At 35.6% G+C, this 21,033-nt stretch overlaps 1 protein-coding gene across 1 annotated transcript; it reads right to left on the reverse strand.

The window, feature by feature from the left end:
• Positions 1–1,154: 1,154 nt before the first annotated feature.
• Positions 1,155–5,942, reverse strand: LOC137730905 (probable voltage-gated potassium channel subunit beta). The gene is made up of 4 exons (XM_068469905.1): positions 5,263–5,942; positions 3,577–3,720; positions 3,028–3,192; positions 1,155–1,544 (listed from the first exon to the last, which is right to left on the reverse strand). Exons 1-4 carry the CDS (start codon positions 5,839–5,841, stop codon positions 1,431–1,433), a joined length of 1,002 nt encoding a protein of 333 aa, XP_068326006.1. The 5' UTR covers positions 5,842–5,942; the 3' UTR covers positions 1,155–1,430.
• Positions 5,943–21,033: the final 15,091 nt, after the last annotated feature.

Genomic DNA, 21,033 nt, shown 5'->3' on the forward strand with positions numbered 1-21,033 from the left:
GCATGTACATATAAGGCATGTCACCCCCTCTCTGTTGGTCGATGTGGGATGTTACAATCCACCCCCCTTAGAGGCCCGACATCCTCATCGGCACACTCGCACCACACGACAGAGTGGCTCTAATACCATTCTGTCACATTCCGGTCTCGACTCCGTCGTAGCACGATATTATCCGTTTTGGGCCTCGGCCACGCCCTCACGGTTTTGTTTCTGGGAACTCACGCGAGAACTTCCCAATGGATCACCCATCCTAGGATTGCTCTCGCTTAACTTCGAAGTTCCGATGGAACCCGAAGCCAGTGAGTTCCCAAAAGACCTCATGCTAAATGGAGGTGGGCATGTACATATAAGGCATATCATCCCCTCTCTATTGGTCGATATGGGATGTTACAGCGTGCGTCGTTTGGTGTGCAATAGGTCATGTAGACAATTTAATCTCAGCCATAAGATTTTATTAAATATGATCTAACAGCTCTGTGTGTGATTTCCAATTTTTTCAAAATACTACGAAATCCATGAGAGAAGTCCATACAACTCCACAAAAATCTATATAATATAATCCATATAAATCTATCAAAATTCATATACAATTCTAGAGTCTATTAAAACCTTTTGAAATCTGCCACCTAAAAAAGTACATTAAAATTCTTTGAAATCCAAATTGACTACACCCGTAGTTTCAGGTTTAACAAAATCTATAATTTATAATTTGGGGAAAAAGTTGTATCTAAATAAAAGTCCCTAAATAAAGTTTAAGCCCTTCACATTCGTAGGAGCTTTGTTCAAAGCCCAACCTAGCAGATATAAACAACCCTTCCATTGCTTTCAAGAACAAGGTCAGGAAAATATTTTCCGCACTCCTCTTTCTCGTTACGCACTCTTGTTTATTTATGTCTCAATTCTCCTTTGACTAAAGGGTGGGCTGCAGAAGGACGTGTATAGAAATCACTTCCCAAATTTTGACGAGACACGTCCAAAGTCAGAGAGCACCTATCAACTAGGAAAGCACGACTTTCCTACTCAGAAACATTCACATCACACCCAATCTCTTTTGCTTGAACCATGCAGTTGGAAACCAAACCAAATGCCAATTGGGTCAAGAAAAATGAAAAGCAACAACAATAGAAACCAGGTTATAGCAAATATAAAATCTCTTTAAAACCAAATCCACAACCAGTTACTTTATTTTCACCGGTAAATCCACAATTCATTAAATAGTTCAGAAAACATCCATGACTCCCCCCTCCTTCTATGGGAGGGAGGGGGAAGGAAACATTAAAATAAATGACAACTTCAGAATGTGAAAATGAAAAAATATCCAACAAGCTAACCAACAGCACCAAAAGGCATGAGTTTCTCTTCCATTAAGTTGGAACAACCTAATCTGCTGTGCAATGTGCGGAAATATGTGGAGCTCGTAAATATACTGTCTACCTAAAGGATTCTGGACGCTTTGGCTTGCTTTGAACAACAGCCTCAATCTTTTCCATTACAGCAGGAGTTAATAGAGGGATTACATCAATGGCTTTCATGTTCTCTTGGACCTGCATACAGATGAAAACAGCTTTTTCGTAACTGTAGAAAGATGACATAACAATTGCGTTTTTTTTAGTGGAAATCAGAGGACATAAAACGCTCTCTTTGCTTTTCCAGATCCGACTATCACCAATTTAAAACAAACCAGAGTACTCCTTCACAATGCAATAACTACACGCTTATTTAACAATCACGTCACTGTACATTTTTTAAAGGTTTAAAAGCCCTTCCCTCTCCATTTGCTCCTTCTCCCAATTAGTAGAATTGGCCATATTGTTTCCATGTAAACCCCTCTCCATTGAATGGAGACTAGCAAACAATTTTGACATGGAGGTTAGGCATGTAAAAGCTAACATGTCATTGAAAAGTCATTTTTGTTTCTTAAGGTCACGTTTGCTGCCTAGGATGAGATTGGATTGGATAACTCATTACATTCAAGGTATGTTGAAGTTGAAACGAAGGCCAACTTCCAAGTTTTGTCCAACTTAAAGGAATTAGATGGATCAGCTGTAAGGTGTTGATATCCTACCATTCTGTGAGGATTCTTTAACTTGGACAAAATTTGGAAGTTAGCCTCCATTTCTTCCTCCAACATACCTTGGATCTAGTGAGTTTAAACCGAAAAGTGGCCTGAGTTTAAACTGAAAGGAATGCAATCTAGGATAAGGTAACAATCACCCTGCTGACTTAAAGCTTTACAACCTCCATTCTCCTTATCTGGGTTGTCAAGACATTTTATATATTGTTTTCTTCTCCCCTCCCCCAGCTTTAAAGAATCTGGGAAACGGACATTGAAGACCAAACTCTAAGTAAATGACCACTATTTAAGAGATTAGGACAAGTTTGGAGCTATTCACAAAGCATAGGATGGGCTACATTACAAATGACTGAAACTGGAAGATCATAACAATATTACCCTCCATATGGTAATGACCAAGATTATGGTTTACCATAACATAATACTATTCTCTTGGTCGGCAGCTATTCAGATAACAGGATATGATGTGCAAAATAATAAAATAAAATAAAAATAAAAATAAAAATGCATTCAAAATCAGGAATAATGTGGACACGTGTGCGTAACTAGTAATATACTAACATAATGTGTACAGAAGTGCCAGCACGCACCAACAAACTTATACAATTAATGTACTTAAAAGTTGAATCTTAATCAGAAAAACTATCCAAGATACAAAAATAAAAAATGAAATTGAAAAATGAAATCAATTATAATGCACTTAAGGAAAGATTAAGCACAGACAAGCTAAAAGAACAATACTGCCCATCATGTCTCACGAATGGTGATCATTGAACACCAAACTGACATGTAAGGTTCAGACCCGCTGGAAATATAACATAGACAGGGATGAATTATTTTCCTTAAATTTGAATTAACCTCACAGTAGTAGTCTAGTAGATCAAGCAATGCATAGAAGCTAAGAATGACTGCATTACAATTATGTCGCAAATATGATGTATGTTAAAACTAACCTGTGACTCCTTTGTAGCACCAGTAATAACTGATGAGACATTCGGATTAGCAGCACACCACGCAATTGCTAGTTGAGCTAATGGTACACCTAATTCATCTGCAATTGGCTTAAGACCATTAACTTTTTTCAGCACGTCATCAACCAGTGATCGACTAGCAAGATTCTGCAAAGCATAAAGCAAACGTTAGCCATCCCACCCATAAAAGAGGAAAAGGTTTATAACAGTCTATGCAACCTTGAAAACAGAAAACTAATATATGATAACATCTGCAATGTCTGTTAAGGGGAAACACCAATGATTCTAATTCAGAAACCAATCAATGCATGTCATTACATTACATCCCAGCAATAGCAAATTATATGCTGGGTTCTGATTAGAATATGTTGGCAAGTAGATAAGGGGGAGGACAAATAATTTTAATACACATGATAATAAATAATTGGTCTTGAAAAATAGACAGCAGCAGTTTAGAGTCATTAATCTAAACAATTCAACCGTGCATGTATATAAAAGCATAGAGTTAACATATTCTTTAAATCCCCTTACTTTGTAATTGTCCAAAGCAAATCGACTATCAGGAGGTATATTTCCCTTGTTATATTTTCCAGTGAGAACACCAGAAGCAAGTGGACTCCAAGTGGTAAGTCCCAGGCCATAGTTGGTATACAGTGGGAGGAACTCAGACTCAACCTGCACACATAAAAGTTGAAGGAAATCATGAATGAGACGGGGGAGAGAGAGAATTCCTTTCTTTGCGCTATAACAGCAATATTCATGTTCCCTTGTCAGGGACATATATAAGGAAATATAGGGCAATGCAGTTGATGGAGTATAACCACACATACAAGACAATTCTATACACTATAAAGCCCAAATAATAGGCATAGAAGACATAACAGCTATTACAAAAATTACAACAGAGGACAAGGTGTCCGCCAATTTACAAGTTTTCCATACTACAAAACAAGTAGAAGACATAACAGCCATTACAAAAATTACTTACAGAAAACAGAAAGAGAAATTACAAGACATCAAACAAAGCTGTAAGATACAGCAGCTCTCAAATCTGAAAATGTTGCACAAGAAGGGCATTAAACTTTGCAGACACTGATGTCCCATATCGAAGCCAAGAGCCGGACCCTTTCCCATAAAGAGTGTCATTCAGTAATCCATATACTATTAACACAGACGTGGATGAGTATAAGTTCAGGCAATTTAAGGTAATCATTCAGCTAGAGATGCAAAATGATAGAAGTTAAATTTTTGCTTGGAATTTAGAAATGAGATTCGTCCAAAAACAAACAGTTAGAAGTGAAAGACATGAGCTTTCCAGGTTTTCAGAACCAATAGTCACACAATACAGAGACGCAACAGACTTATTACAATGAATCATAAGAAATCATTTACCAGGAATGCTCATCTATTTCTATTGATTATAATTGTCAGAAAAATGAAATTTCAAGGATGCTGCCATCCCATTGACATGAATGAAAGAATATATGGTTCAGGAACAGTTGGTTGAGTCCTTGTGGTAGAAGGGTTTCAGCTTGAAAATGGGTAATGAACAATTACAAGGAGAAAGGTGGAAGCAAAGTTAGCAATGAGTAAAAAACTGGAAAAACTGTGGCTACAAATACTACAAAGACAAACTTTTGGTTATTCAAATTAAATAAAAAACTGAAAAATCTTGATATCTAATATCTCTATGTGAAAACTGGAAAAACAAGGCTACAAGTACTGCATAGACAAACTTCTGCATACTCGTGTAATATCTGCGGCCTTTTAACTGAATACTACATGACCAAGCTCATTACCAATCTTCTCCCATGACTACTATCTATGACCGGGAACTTAATCACTACGTAAATCTCAAAACAGTTAAGAAATATCATGTCATCCTATCAAAAACACCACTCAGCACTTTCTTTTGATTTTTGTTACGAAAACCAAGATCAAGTAATCAATCATCAACAACCTGCACCTCAGCCTTAATATGAAAGTAAACCACTTAGGGCTTAGCATCACATATACAAACACTAAATCCACCAAATAGCAAAACCCTAATTAAACCAATATTACAATTTTCATCCACCAAGCTACAAATTGACTGCAAACCCAAATTAAAAAATCTTCCAAACCTTCCTAAAAATTAATTAAAATCAAACAATCTCCATCTGGGCACAAAAACGAATTAACAAACAAAAAATCAAAAGGCCATGAATGCCGACCGACCTTGTGCCTGGAGAGCAAATTATACTCAGGCTGCTCAACAATGGGCCCCACCAAATCCAACCTCTCGGCGATCCCCCAAGCCTCCGTGATCTGCTGCGCCGACCACTCACTGGTCCCCCAATAAAAGGCCCACCCCTTATCGATCACATAGTTCATCGCCCTCACCGTCTCCTCGATCGGCGTCGTGGAGTCGGGACGGTGGCAGTAGATGAGATCCACGTAGTCCGTGTCCATCCGCTTGAGCGACGCCTTGGTGCCCTCCACGATGTGCTTCCGGGAGAGGCCCTTGTCATTGGGTCCGGGGCCGCCCCAGAAGATCTTGGTGGAGAGGACGACGTCGGAGCGCTTCCAGCCGAGCTCGCGGATGGCCTGGCCCATGATCTCCTCGGCGCGGCCGGAGGCGTAGACCTCGGCGTTGTCGAAGAAGTTGACGCCGTGGTCGCGGCACGTCTGGAGGAGGGACTTGGCCTCCTTGACGTCGAGCTGGTTGCCGAAGCTGACCCAGGCGCCGTAGGAGAGCTGGCTCACTTTGAGGCCGGACCGGCCCAGGTTGTTGTACTGCATATTATTCAACACCATTGCAGAGACACTGTGAGTCTGCAAGGAGTCAAATGATGGGAGTTTATCGGGTCGCAAGGAAGGTGATGACACAGGACACGTCTCTATTTTTCTATTTTCGATATTCCTATTTGTTTTGTTGGATTTATGTAATATTTTTAATTGGAGAGGTGTCGGATAATGAGTAAGAGCGGGGACCTAGGCATAGGCATGTTGGGGTGGGGTGCGGGTGGGCGGTTCAATTTTTGTAACGCTTTCTTGGACTATTTGAGCATCTTTTTCGACCGCTGGTGATGCTTTTCTTGGATTTGGATCCTCTCCTGAGCTAATGGAGAGGATCCTCCTGTTAGATTTTTATCCAACGGTTACAAACAGGAGAGTCTATTTAAAGTTATAATAATTGTAGCCATTGAATAAAAATCTAACGGTCCACGATAATTGATGAGGAGGATCCTCTCCATTAGCTCAGGAAAGGATCCAAAATGACATATCATCATTAAAAGATAAGTACGTTACTCAATATTTACGTTACAATTCAATTATCCTTTTTGAATTGTCTAGTTACTACTTTTTTCACATACGCCAATACAAAAGATTTATTTTAGTTAAGGGCGTTAGGATGGGATTCTCTCTCCATCCTTTTTCCCTCCCCTACCTCCCCCTCTCACAATTTTTTTTTTCTTTTTTCTCTCTCTTTACAGAGATAAAATCATGAGCGTTCAAATAAGAGAAGAGGGAAGATGAGAGGAAAAATATGAGAGAGAATCCTTCTCCACATTCTTAATCATAACCTCAATACGCGACTTGCACTTAAATTACGGTAATGCTAGGAGACCAAATTTGCAAACAAAATTATGTGGTTATAGATGATTGAATCATTAATTATGTGTCAATTAACGTGTTTCTTTCTTATTAGTGATACATTTTGCACATTTGACTTAGAAATTTGATCACCCTGACATTATCCTTTAGATAATACATAAGAACTAAGTTTTATACAAACTAAAATAAAACATATGCATATTTTTCCCTCTCTTAATTTCTGCAATGCGTGTGTAATGTGTGTTTTAGTGCTAGCAACACATAGTCCCTGCATCTTATAACGCGTAAGCATATGGACAGTCTCATTTTCACTTTTGCACCATTAGTGAGAATAGAAGCATTTGAGAGATGTGAAGAAAAAGCGTACAACCGCATAACTCTAATGCTGATAATTATCTACTTTTTATTTGGGAAATTTTATTTAGAATTAATCTCAGTTTACTACTTTGAAGTATATTGGTTTTCAACATTTGATACACGAAGTTTTTTTCATCCCAGAGTGGTACCTGAAGTCGTAATTTTGGGACATTTTCATACATCTATTAAAGTTGTTGTTAAATCAGTCGTTAACTAGTGACGTGGCGTCCAAGTGGATAATGACTGGGCGCCACGTGTCAATATGGGCCCACTTGAATATTAAAAAAAATTTAAAAATTATTAAAAAAAAAAACTTGGGTTATCTCTTACCTCCCCCGACCCTCCCTCATTTCTTTCCTCCGCACCCCTACTCCTTCACTCCTTTGATCCCTCCCTCCACTCCCCGTCGAAATTTTAGGGTCATTTAGGAGAAAGGTCGTCAGAACCCGCGAGACGACACTAATGTCGAAGGTTTAAAGCAGCAGGAACTGGAAGAGCAACCATGGCTACAGATCTGCGTTTCCGGCAACGCACGACGTCCTCATGATTGCCCAACAGCTCATCGATTTCTCCGGCGGTCAAGCCCAGCAACCCTTCCGCCTTCCAAGCCTTCAAAGTGATAATTTGGGCGTCAAGTTGGGGTTTGGCTTTTAGGTTTTTAGGTTTTTAAATTTTAAATTTTAAATTTTAAATTGGATTGATTTGAGGAGAAACAAGGGAGGGGAGGTGAAGAGGGTGAAGGATAGGGAGGAGGTGGGTTAGGGAGGTGGAGGGAGGGATCAGGGGAGTGAAGGAGTGACGGTGCAGATGAGAGAAGGGAGGGAGGGTCGGGCGAGGTAGAAGATGACCCAAGGTTTTTTTTTATTAAAATATTTTTTTTTTAATTTTTTTTAATATTCACGTAGGTCCATATTGACACGTGGTGCCCAATCATTGTCCACATGGACACCACGTCACCAGTTAATGGCTAATTTAACAACAACCTTAACAGATGTATGAAAGTGTCCTAAAATTATGACTTTAGGTACCACTCTAGGATGAAAAAAAACTTCATGTATCAAATGTTGAAGGGAAAATTTTATTTAAACTCATCTAACCTATTTCTACACCAAACTTACTCTTTGCACCCAATTGATTTTTAACTAAACTATTAATATCTCTTTAAACCCAAATTTAATACCTAATATACCCACCATAAACCCAATTCAATATGTGAATTTATTTTTACACCCATTTGATTTTAAGAAGCTAAATTTGATGTGTTTAGACCTGAGTTCTTTACATGGTTTTCCATAATAAAATGGGTTTTAACGAAACCAATCAATGTCTGGTAACTTATGGGCTATTCTGGTACTAGGGTTCCACAAGAGAAGTCTCGTGTTTACATAGCACCTATAGTAGTCACAAGGTGGATGCCAATCAAGTAGTAGGCAGATGAGGCCATTGGAAGAACCCACAAGGGATAAACTGTAGAGACTAGTATCAAATGCAAATTCATCTTCAAGGTCTCTACGACTACTTTCTATTGTTGATGATGCGAGAGGTGGAGGCGCCACCAACATTCTTTTTCAGTGATTGGTAGTCAGTGAGTTGGGGAAATCGAAAGGCGATTGGTGGCCAGTCATGGGGAAGTGGATAGGGGCGTTTAAAGAGAATCAGGACATTCTTGTTGTTGTCGCTGGTATGTGCTCAGTGCTTGGCGATGAATTGGGAAGTAGAGATCAAGTCGCACCATAACTTGCATACACAACGGAATCGGAGGAGAGGTAAGACCGGTAGCCATGAAAGTATCTCAACAAATATATCGTCGTTGCTGGAGGAGAAGATCGACAATTCTCCATCATCACCCGCCATAATATAGTAGAAAATGAATGGTTGAATATACTTCAAATCGTACGTATTGATCGTTAGGGTTACGGTATATACACACACAAATATGTCATATCTCACAAGGAAAGGAAGAATACAAATCATACTCTGGCCAAATATAGGAGTCCTAATATATATACACAACTTAATAATTTATATTAGACCAAATATAAAATTGAATTTTATTTTTTTCACCTCTTGAGAAATTCGCCCTACAAAAGAATGTCCTTCAAGATACTCTCAAGCAAGATGATTATGCACTCCACATACTACCTTCAATGTCCAATCGTCCTCATCGCCAATATTCACACCTTTCAACAAGAATGGACATCCACATTTTTTCATGCCAGAACTCCTAGATTGTTTTTTTGTGTGACCAATCTCATTTGACCTTTGACCATATGCTACAATACGCTTGTATGATAGATATGTACCGTTTCTTTCACAAGCAAGTGCTAGTTGAGGGCGACTCACAATCTTCCCTTCACCTCCTAAATCAGACCTTTTAATAACAATTACCATATTATTTAGCTTTCCCTGTTCACGAACCCATCTAATCAACACATCTTTTCCTTTGAATATTTGCACATAACAAATATTTTATTTAGAAGTAAAATTCTAAAATTAACTAACACGTCAATGACACTATAAATATATGATTACCTCATAAGTTGTAAATTGTTAGTATAATCCACTACACATTCTTGTCCAACCTCGTTGCCTCGATCAAAGGCATCATTGAATTCTTGTTGCTAAAAAATAAATAACAAAAATATGATTACAGTTTGAAAACGATGTAAAAATATTTTGGGTTCTAAATCCACAAAAAAGTGGATATTAGCAATCAAGCACAACTCAGCTTACAAATTTGAAAATAACTTATATTCTTAGTCCTAGTATAGAGGAAACAACTAAGCAAGATAATGCAAAGGAATCATGGTTTTTGCTTCAGAACCACAAGAAAGGAGCATAAGTTTGACTTCTCTTAGTTGTTTGCTAATTCAACCAGTTATTGGGTCCTTTCACAGGGGACATTTTTCATCGTTGGATGTTTTCGTTGTATTTGTTGAAAAAAAAAATTACAGTAAAGTAACTTCTACACTCTAAAAATTTGAAATCAACGAACAAAAGATTCATAAATTGAGTCATACCTGGGTTGGAGGATTCAAAACTTCAAAATCACCATCCATCAATAAAAAAAAACTTATTTTTTTCTATGAGAGCTATTAGGATTTTAGTCAGAATGAATGTAGAATAAACAAAGAGTGATCATAGGGTTTAATTATAATGTTTGGGTTCATTGATAAATTTCAGTTTTATTATTAATTTCATTTTGTACTTAATAGTAATTATGTAATAGGGTAAAATAGACAATTAACATTTAAATTTTAAGAGGTTAAATGGGTTTAAATAAAATTTCCCATGTTGAAGACCAAGAAATTTCAGGGTAGTAAACTAAGATTAACCCTTTTATTTAATACCATGTAACTTCTTTCTACATCCAATTTAAAATTTAAATATATATATATATATATATATATTTTATTTTCTTGCATAATTACCATCAAGTAGAAGATGAAATTAATAATAAAACTACAATTTATCAATAAACTCCCACATTATAATCAAGGTTCTAAAAGACGCTATGCGCTGGTCTGGCAGTCGGTTAGGGCCTAACGCCTAGACAGCTAGGCGAAGGCCTATATGGTCTAGACGGATTTAAGTAATAAATCATATAAATTTACTATATAACATATGAAAAAACATTGAATAATACATTTTTTTTTTTTAAAAAAATAAGGAAGGCATATGCATGTATGTATGTAAAATTTTAGACTTTCTAAATTAGTTTTGTATCATTTTAGAAAAGCCTATATTGATGGGCCTTTATTCTCATTAATAAAAGTGAAGAAGGTCAGCCTTTTCATTATTGTTTTAATATATTATAACTTCCACCGACTCACTTGCTTAAAAGAAAAACTTAATAGCTAAATTGCTAAAGCCTAAATTACCAACTGCTTTAAAGTTAAAACCCTAACGAAAGCCGCCGCACCCATCTCTGCAATTTTAGACTTATCATCTACAACTTGCTGCCATCACCCTCTCTGCAAGACTGCAACTACAAGCTTCTAATCTACAAAGCTCTCTCTCTCTCTCTCTCTCTCTCTCCCCCAGACCATGTCGAGGCTCATTTCAAGCAAACTGAGAGGGGGACGGCAAGGGTCGGGGAGACAAAAGGGTTGTGAGTTGCGACATTATGTTTTTTCCCAGACCGCCCAGCGTCTGCCAAAGCCACCTAGGCCATTTGGGCAGCCGCCTTACACCGTCTAATATCTTTGCCAATTTTATAAGTGATTTTGAGTTACTTGTGGCAGAGCACCACCGCCTAATGCCTAGACGGCCACCTAAACCCTTTTTTTAGAACAGTGATTATAATTAAATGTTGCCATCACTCCTTATTTACGTTCATTTCGACTAAAACCCTGATAACTCTTATAGAGAAAAACAAGTTTTTTTTTTCTATTGATGGCTTAAACCCTAATTCCAACAAGGATGGAAGAGTTGGATGAACCACATCTCACTCTCAAACCAAAGGATGGAGGAGTTGGATGAACCACATCTCACTCTCAAACCATTCGAAACAACATATAAAGTACAAGGAAAAGCCTTGAAGATGTACCTAAGTTACAAGCCACATCTTTTATTGGCTCAACCACCTTCTATAATCATGGCCAGGTGATGTGCCCAGGACTCAAATCTCCAAGGAGTCCCCTTAAAATAAAAGCTCCTGCATGAAAACTATGAGAGAATTTATAGCCAACACGAATTAAAGTTCAGCACTTTGTTCGACATTGCTTGCCATTAACGCTCTATGGCTTCGTGAATTTTTTCCTCCTCTTTCTCGCCTCAGCTACTGAAATTTTTTGGCTTTCAAATTTCTTTGAAAACAAAACTACTTAGTTTGAATTTTTTTTTTCTTCTATAAATAGGTGTAAAGAGAAAGTAACATTTTGAATTGGGTATGGAAGGTAGTTTAGGTAATAATATTAGGTTTAAAGAGAGATTAATTCTTTAAGTAAAAATAATATGGGTGAGAGAGTAAGTTAAGTGTAGAAAGAGATTACAAGGGTTTAAATAAAATTTCCCTTTTATTTTAACATTTGGCTTAATCTTAATAATCTAGATCTCATTATTTTATTTGACTAATTTAGCCTTGATTTATTTGATTGTCTGTCCTTTAAGTTTCTATTAAGCAGGGTCGTTTTGGGAGTTTTCAAAAAAATTAAATTAGTGTCAGTTACAAAAGGGGCTTCTCGCTTTTAGTATAGTAGCTTTTTTGCACGTATTTGCATGGCACGCGAGGCCCTTTTTTGAATTCTGCGCTTGACAAAAGTAAGTCAAGCAAAAGCAAGTCATTCAAATACTTTGATTGTAGCTAAGACAATAATTAAGGGGGATGGAATTATAAGCATGTCATTGCATTTGTTGATTTTTATTGTGAATGTTTATTGGACTCGATAATTTCGTATTGCATTTCGGATGAGAAATTAAACAGAAGAAAAATCAAAATTGTGCTAACCACACATCACTACAATACAAAAGAAGAAAAGAAAATGATCGCAAACTACTTTTTTCTTGGCAACTCTGTGAAACAGAAATTATAATGAGTTATACACCAAAGAAAAAGGAAAAAGGTTTATGGCATTGCTTGAAATTCCGATTACTATGATGACTTCACATGAAAAGTATAGTATGTCTCAATTCTTCATGATCAAAAGCAAGCATCAATTTTAAACAATATGAGAAATGGTAAATAAACTATCACGATAATTTTTTTAATTATAATCGCAACAGACTCCAAAGAGAAGCTAAAACATTAGAGAAGCATTAAACTCCAGGGATAAACATCTAGAACCACTATATATTTGTAACCACAGGAAATCCCATCACAAATTGATGTTCCCCATGCAGAGGATATTGAGACAGAAAAGATTGATTAAGAAAACAAAAGCCAATATCGGGCATAATGTTACAGTATATTAAGCTTTCTAAAAAAAAAAAAAAAAAAAATGGGGACAAAGAAATAACACAACACCTATGAAAAGAAAGACAAACAGTGATGATATGCAGAAGGATTTTTATCACAAGTAATCCTTGAAATTGACCTATACCATCAAGATAGTTCTTGAAAATGAAAATCAATCAATATAGCCTTTGAGTGTCGCAAATCAATATAGTTAGTCCATTAGAATTCCGTTAAAAATTTTGTTACGATGCTTATTTGGCACATAGGTGAACCCACGAGTCTATTGAATATAGCCACATAAATAAATTATTGAAAACTTTATCAAAGTCTAATCTAAAATAATTTAAAACTAAATTCAAAATGATTAAATAGAAAAATCAAAAGCTGTTCAACAAAATAAGCCCATGTCCCGAGAACAATGATGTCAGGGGTGGGGTGCAGGTGGGAACAAGGTGGCTGGGGTGGGAGGGATGGCAAGAGAATTAACAAATTAAGGGCTGGTTTGGTGTTACTGTGCTTTGAAAAAAAAAGCTGCTTCTGGTGTGCTGTAAGAATAAGCAGCGGTAAAATAAAGCAGCAGAGTGTTTGGTAAACTTTTTTGTAAAAGTGCTTTTGAAAAAAAAAAAAAAAGCAGTATTATAGTGTTTGGTAAACTTTTATGTAAAATAGATGTGAAAAAAACCGATTTTTCAAAGCTAGGTTTTGCAGCTTCTTGTTTTTGGCTTTTTTTCACCCAAAATTGTGAAAAAAAACTGAAGCTAAATGTTTACCAAACACAAAAACAGCTCCCAGCTTTTTTGATACTAGTTTTTTTTAGAATCACCTCATTACCAAACCAGGCCTAAGACGCTCAGGTCATGATTATCATCATTGTCTTAATACACATTTCACGTGCACCAGACGCATCCGTTGCTGCAACTATCATCCAGCTTCGGCTTCTCGAGCCGCAGAGCCGCGGATCCCCTAACTTTGCTTCTTCTTATTTTGGCTTTGATGCTTTTATTGGCTAATAAGTGGAGTTTTGGTTGTTGGTATCACATACCTTGTGCAGTTGGCAACGGAGTTGCTCTGGGATGGTGGTGCGAGCGGAGAAGGGTAGTCGCGGTGTTTGAAGAAGAAGATGAGAATTGTTGTTTGGCGGCTTGGTTCGAAGGAGAAGAAGCCGAGAATGTGTCTTCTTTTTGTTGAACAACTTTAATTTTTTTGTATAGAGTAATGCTATTCATACCATATTTTTGTACCACATTTCTATACCATCTTAGGTGGCATTTGATGTGGACAACCACATCATTTGAAAAAATTGCAAAGCCCAAGGAAATGATGGAGAAAGACTCCTCGTATACCACAATCATCGTTTAATTAACTAGTTTTTCTTAATTATTAGTTTATTAAATAACGAACTAAATTTAAAATATGAATAATTCAAATGATGTGGTTGTCCACATCAAATGTCACCTAAGATGATATGAAAATGTGATACAAAAATATGGTATGAATATCATTACTATTTTGTATAGGTTTTAATGATTTATCTATGTGGCAAATATTCAATAGACTTGTGGGTCCACATATGTGCCACATAAGCATACTGACCAAAATTTTAACAGAATTCTAACGGAATGACTACGTTGATTAGTGACGCCCATATTCATAAATTACATTAATTGATTTTCATTTTCAGGGACCAACTTGATGGTATGGGTCAATTTTAAAAACTACTTGTGATAAAAACCAATTAGCATAGGTAGTTTACTGCAAACTTGCAAATGGGAAACAAATACAAATAGTAGAAAGTTAGGAAAAGTTTTCATTCTCTTTTGCATGTTTTCACTTTCACAATTTTACCCTCATTGTTAACCAATTATTTGTCTTTGTTCTTTTGGCAGAGGGCAATTTTAGAGATATTAAAAACTTCACCATTTTAGCATGGTCCTTGTATAAATATAGGGTTTTTATCATAAATATTCTCTGAAACCGAGAATTTGTCTTCATTCTGTTGAACAACTTTAACTTTTTTTGTATAGGTTTTAATGATTTCTCTATGTGGCAAATATTCAATAGACTTGTGGGTCCACATATGTACCACATAAGCATACTAACCGAAATTTTAACAAAATTCTAACAGAATAACCACATTGATTTGTGACACCCATATTCAGAGATTACATTAATTGATTTTATTTTCAGGGTTCATCTTAATGATATGGGTACTTGTGATAAAAACCAATTAGTATATGTAGGTTACTGCAAACTTGCAAGTGGGAAAAAAATACAAATAGCAGAAAACTAGGAAAAGTTTAATTGCCTTCATTCTCTTTTGCGTGTTTTCACTTTCACAATTTTAGCCTCACTATTTATAACCGATTATTTGTCTTTATTCTTTTGGCAAAGGGAAATTTAAGAGATATTAAAAACTTCACCATTTTAGTGTGGTCCTTATATAAATATAGGGTTTTTATCACAAATATTCGCTGAAACCGAGAGTGTGTCTTCTTTTGGTTGAACAAATTTAATTTTTTTGTATAGGTTTTAATGATTTATCTATGTGACAAATATTCAATAGACTTGTGGGTCCACATATGTGCAACATAAGCATACTAACCCAAATTTTAACGGAATTGTAACGGAATGACTATATTGATCTGTGACATCCATATTCAAATATTACATTAATTGGTTTTCGTTTTCAGGGACCATTTTAATGGTAAAGGTCAATTTTAAAAATTACTTGTGATAAAAACCAATTAGCATATGTAGCTTACTGCAAACTTGCAAGTAGGAAAAAAAAAAAAAACAAATAGCAGAAAATTAGGAAAAGTGTAATTGCTTTCATTATCTTTTGCATGTTTTCACTTTCACAATTTTACCCTCACTATTTACAACCGATAATTTGTCTTTGTTCTTTCGGCAGAGGAAAATTTTAGAGATATTAAAAACTTCACCATTTTAGTGTGGTCCTTATATAAATATAATATTTTTTTATCACAAATAGTCTCTGAAACCGAGAGTGTGTCTTCTTTTTGTTGAACAACTTTAATATTTTTGTATAAGTTTTAATGATTTATCTATGTCGCAAATATTCAATAGACTTGTGGGTCCACATATGTGCCACATCACACTAACCGAAATTTTAACGGAATTCTAACGGAATGACTACATTGATATGTGACATCCACATTCGGAGATTACATTAATTGATTTTCATTTTCAGGGACCATCTTGATGGTATGGGTCAATTTTAAAAACTACTTGTGATAAAAACCAATTAGTATATGTAGGTTACTGCAAACTTGCAAGTGGGAAAAAAAAAATACAAAAAGCAGAACATTAGGAAAAGTTTAATTGCTTTCATTCTCTTTTGCATGTTTTTGCTTTCACAATTTTACCCTCATTGTTTATAACCGATTATTTGTCTTTGTTCTTTCGGCAGAGGGCAATTTTAGAGATATTAAAAACTTCACCATTTTAGTGTGGTCCTTATATAAATATAGGGTTTTTATCACAAATAATCTCTGAAACCGACAGTGTGTCTTCTTTTTGTTGAACAACTTTAATTTTTTTGTATAGGTTTTAATGATTTATCTATGTGGTAAATATTCAATAGACTTGTGGGTCCACATATGTGCCACATAAGCATACTAACCGAAATTTTAATGGAATTCTAACGGAATGACTACATTGATTTGTGACACCCACATTCAAATATTACATTAATTGATTTTCATTCTCAGGGACATTCTTGATTGTATGGGTCAATTTTAAAAACTACTTATGATAAAACCCAATTAGCATATGTTGGTTACTGCAAACTTGCAAGTGGGAAAAAAAATACAAATAGCAGAAAATTAGGAAAAGTTTAATTGCTTTCATTCTTTTTTGCATGTTTTTGCTTTCACAATTATACTCTCACTATTTATAACCGATTATTTGTCTTTGTTCTTTTGGCAGAGGGCAATTTTAGAGATATTAAAAACTTCACCATTTTAGTGTGGTCTTTATATAAATATAGGGTTTTTATCATAATTAGTCTTTGAAACCGAGAGTGTGTCTTCTTGATGAACAACTTTAATTTTTTTGTATAGGTTTTAATGATTTGTCTATGTAGCAAATATTCAATAGACTTGTGGGTCCACATATGTGCCACAAAAGTATACTAATCAAAATTTTAACAGAATTCTAACGGAATAACTACATTGATCTGTGACACTCATATTCAGAGATTACATTAATTGATTTTCATTTTGAGAGACCATCTTGATGGTATGGGTCAATTTTAAAAACTGCTTGTGATAAAAACCAATTAGCATATGTAGGTTACTACAAACTTGCAAGTGGGAAAAAAAATACAAATAGCAGAACATTAGGAAAAGTTTAATTGCTTTCATTCTCTTTTGCATGTTTTCGCTTTCACAATTTTACCCTCATTGTTTATAACCGATTATTTGTCTTTGTTCTTTCGGTAGAGGGCAATTTTAGAGATATTAGGCCATCTTCATCGAATGAGGGTCAGATGGCTCCCTTTAGCCCCATAGCCCTCCAAGAAATTAATATTTTAATGAACAATGCCAAGCCATATTTCTTACCATTTCCAACCGAGGGGCCAATGAGCCATAAGCCAAACATAGCCCTGTGACAAAAAACCTATCTCCAACCTAGGGGCCAAAGGGTTATAGGCCAAATATAATTTATTATTTCAATTTAAAGATTGCTACAACTTAAATTTAAAAACTACAACAACTTAAATTTAAAGTCTATAATCATCAGCATCATCATCCACCATTGTAGGATTATAGTTGGATGTAAACAACTCCCGTCGGGCGATATTTCCCTTGTTTTCCTTTCAAATTATGCCTTACTCATTGGAGTGTAATCCGAAATGTTCCTTTGCATGTTCCTATCATCAATCTCTTCTTGAATTTGTTTTGCTCGTTCTTCGTGCCTACGGTTCCTTTCTTACATGGCAAATGCATTTTGCTCCACCATTAATCGCAAGGAGGGTGCCATTTCCTGTTGAAAGGCGTAATCATCCTTTGCCTTGCCCTTGTCCTTCAATTTTTGGGCCTTATTTTGTCCTATAGCCCTAGGTATGGAACCTTCACCCAGAGACGGATTTTCTACCCTTGTTTCTTGAATGGTAAAAGATCCATCTTCATCCCCATCTGCATTTGAAGATGCATTTCCAAACACCGGCTTAGGACCAACTCTTTGTTGAGGTGGATCTTCAAATAACACTCACCCTTTACAAATTTTCCAACAACCGTGATGACTAAAGGGTTTGGAGTTGTCCTCCATATACAATTCCTCCACTCGGCGTCCCTAGATAATATAATTACAAAAAGTAAAGGAAATTAATTTATGAAATTAAATGTACTATAATTAAATATTTAAAATTAGTTGTGAAAACACTTACTTCATCTTAGTAATTGACTCTACTTTTCATGTTTGCTTGCGGCCTTAAAAACTTCACCATTTTAGTGTGGTCCTTATATAAATATAGGGTTTTTATAACAAATAGTCTTTGAAATTGATCTACACCATCAACATGGTTCCTCAATTTGAAAATCGATCAATATAATCCCTAAAAATGGATACTGCAAATCAATGTAGTCATTCTATCAAAATTTTTGTTATGTGATGATGTGGCACATAACTGGATCCCCCAATCTAATTAAATATTGTCCATGTGGATTTAAATATTAAATTAATTTTTTTTTCATGGAATTAAAAAAAATAATTGTTATTTCTATACAATTAAAAATTTAAAAAAGAAAAAGTAATTAAAAACTATCTACTCCATATGTTCAACTTCTTTGGAGTTCTTCCCCTCCCACCCGCAGCCAAACACACCAACCGCTTTGCAATCCGTCCATCTTCATTTTTCTCAACAGCGAGTTTCCTGCCACCACCTTCATCGACACTGTCGTCGTGATTTCAACACCAGTGTACAACCAAAAATTTCAATTCAAAGATCAAAACGATCCAAAAACACAAAGGGTAAATTCCAAAATCCAAAGGTATTATGATGACTCTAGACTATAGCGGCAAAGCCCCATTACTCAAGAACTTGATAGCAATTGCACTCCCAATCACCTCATGTAAATCAGCCCCAATCAACGCCAGCTCCGCCATCACCCACAACACCATCCTCACCCACGTCGGGTACTCCTCCCTACATAGCTTCGCCAAGTGCCACCCATTAGCCACCCCAAGCCGAGCCGAGAACAGCTGCACCAACAACAACAGCCCCATCGCCTTCGCCTACATCAGTAGCCAGATCAATGAGTTCCAATCATCTTCTCTTTTTTTTTTTTTTCCCCCAAGTTTTTAATTTTACAAAATATTTTTTTTTTAAATATTTATATCCACATGGATAATATTTAATTAGAGTGTGGGGCCCAGTTATGTGCCCCATCAGCACATAACATAATTTTTGACAAAATTGTAACAGAAGGACCACATTAATCTTCGACACCCATTTTCAGGGACTATATTGATCAAATTTCAATTTCAGGGACTATTTGTAATAAAAACCCTATATATAGGAAACCTTTAAGGAAAAAGATCCTCATTTTATTATAAAGGGGGATTAGTTGTGGAGTCTACACCACATCAAACTTTAACGATCCGAACCGTCTATTTTTCAAGTTGCACCTCATAGATCATCCTTACAAAGTATTAGCCAAATCGGAAATGTTTAAGACATCTAATTGAGTTCAAAGAAATTAACGAATACTTTGTTATATAAGAAATAATGAAATTTTATCTTGATAATTAAATAGGCAAATAGTTTCGGATTAAATTAAATTTTTGTAAGGATGATCTATGAATCGAGACTTACAAAATAGATGGTTCATTGAAGTTCAAAAAATGGGGATTAGGTGTAGGGCCTACTCCATATCGAACTTCAACGATCCAAACCATCTATTTTGTAAGTCTCGATTCATAGATCATCCTTGCAAAAATTCAATTCAATCCGAAATCATTTGCCTATTTAATTATCAAGATAAAAATTCATTGTTTCTTATATAGAAAAATATTCGTTAATTTCTTTGAACCCAATTATATGTCTTAAATATTTCCTATTTAGCTAATATTTTGCAAGGATGATCTATGAGGTGCAACTTGAAAAATAGATGATTCGGATCGTTAAAAGTTCAATGTAATGTGGATCCCATATATATATATATATATATATATATATATATATATATATATGAGTTCCTTCTGTCCTCATCACGAATATTTTCACATCCAAGAGAAACAACCAAACCAAGTCAATGGAAGGGAAGAAAAAAAGAGCTTTGCCCAGATCTCCCGAATAACCCCAACCCTCCATAAACCATAATCATTCATAAAACCCCACATACAAATTAAGTTCCCAACCTTCCACCACAATTATTTATACAAGCAGACAAATTCAAATACTAAATTTTTACCCAACTGTCTAAATAGAAAACTAGGTTGTTGGAATCGTTCAAATACTAAATTATTTATACAAAACCGACGAAGACGAGACCATCGTCCAAAGATAATTGGAATCGTTGAATTTTTTTTTATATTTTTTTTATTATCATTTAAAAATTATATATGCAAAGAATCATTCAATTTGAATATCATTTAATCATTCGTATATGTTAAATGAAGGCATATTCAACAGTACTAGAAAACTCATATTTTGGGCTTATTTAGGCTATTAGTAATTGAAGATGACCTTTTTTTAGGAACTTTCCTTCTGCAAAATCGAAGGGGGGCATTTTTAGCATTTTTATCTTTCCAACGCTACCTTAAATGCCTGATTCGGTGTTGTTTTGGTCAGCCAACGGGTTGATTTTCTGGCTGACCAGTTTTTTTGAGAGACCTATTTTTAGAAAATTTCCTCTATTTATATGATGAGTTTGGAGCCCTAAAAATCTTCAACTTTTGGAGTAAAACTTAAAATTTTTAATCTAGAAACAGCTTTTTTACTCCAATCATTCTGGCCTAAAATTTTAGCCTAAGATTATTAAATAATAAATCTCACTCGTTAGATTTAAAGGAGATGAAAATCTATGCCGTCTGATAGAAATAAAGGAGATGGGATTGCATATGGGTGGCTGACAATCACATCAAGTTGGGCCCCACTTCCCCTCAAAGTGTCC

This window comes from Pyrus communis, chromosome 4 (assembly GCF_963583255.1).
Source record: "Pyrus communis chromosome 4, drPyrComm1.1, whole genome shotgun sequence".
Classification (NCBI taxonomy): Eukaryota; Viridiplantae; Streptophyta; class Magnoliopsida; order Rosales; family Rosaceae; genus Pyrus; species Pyrus communis.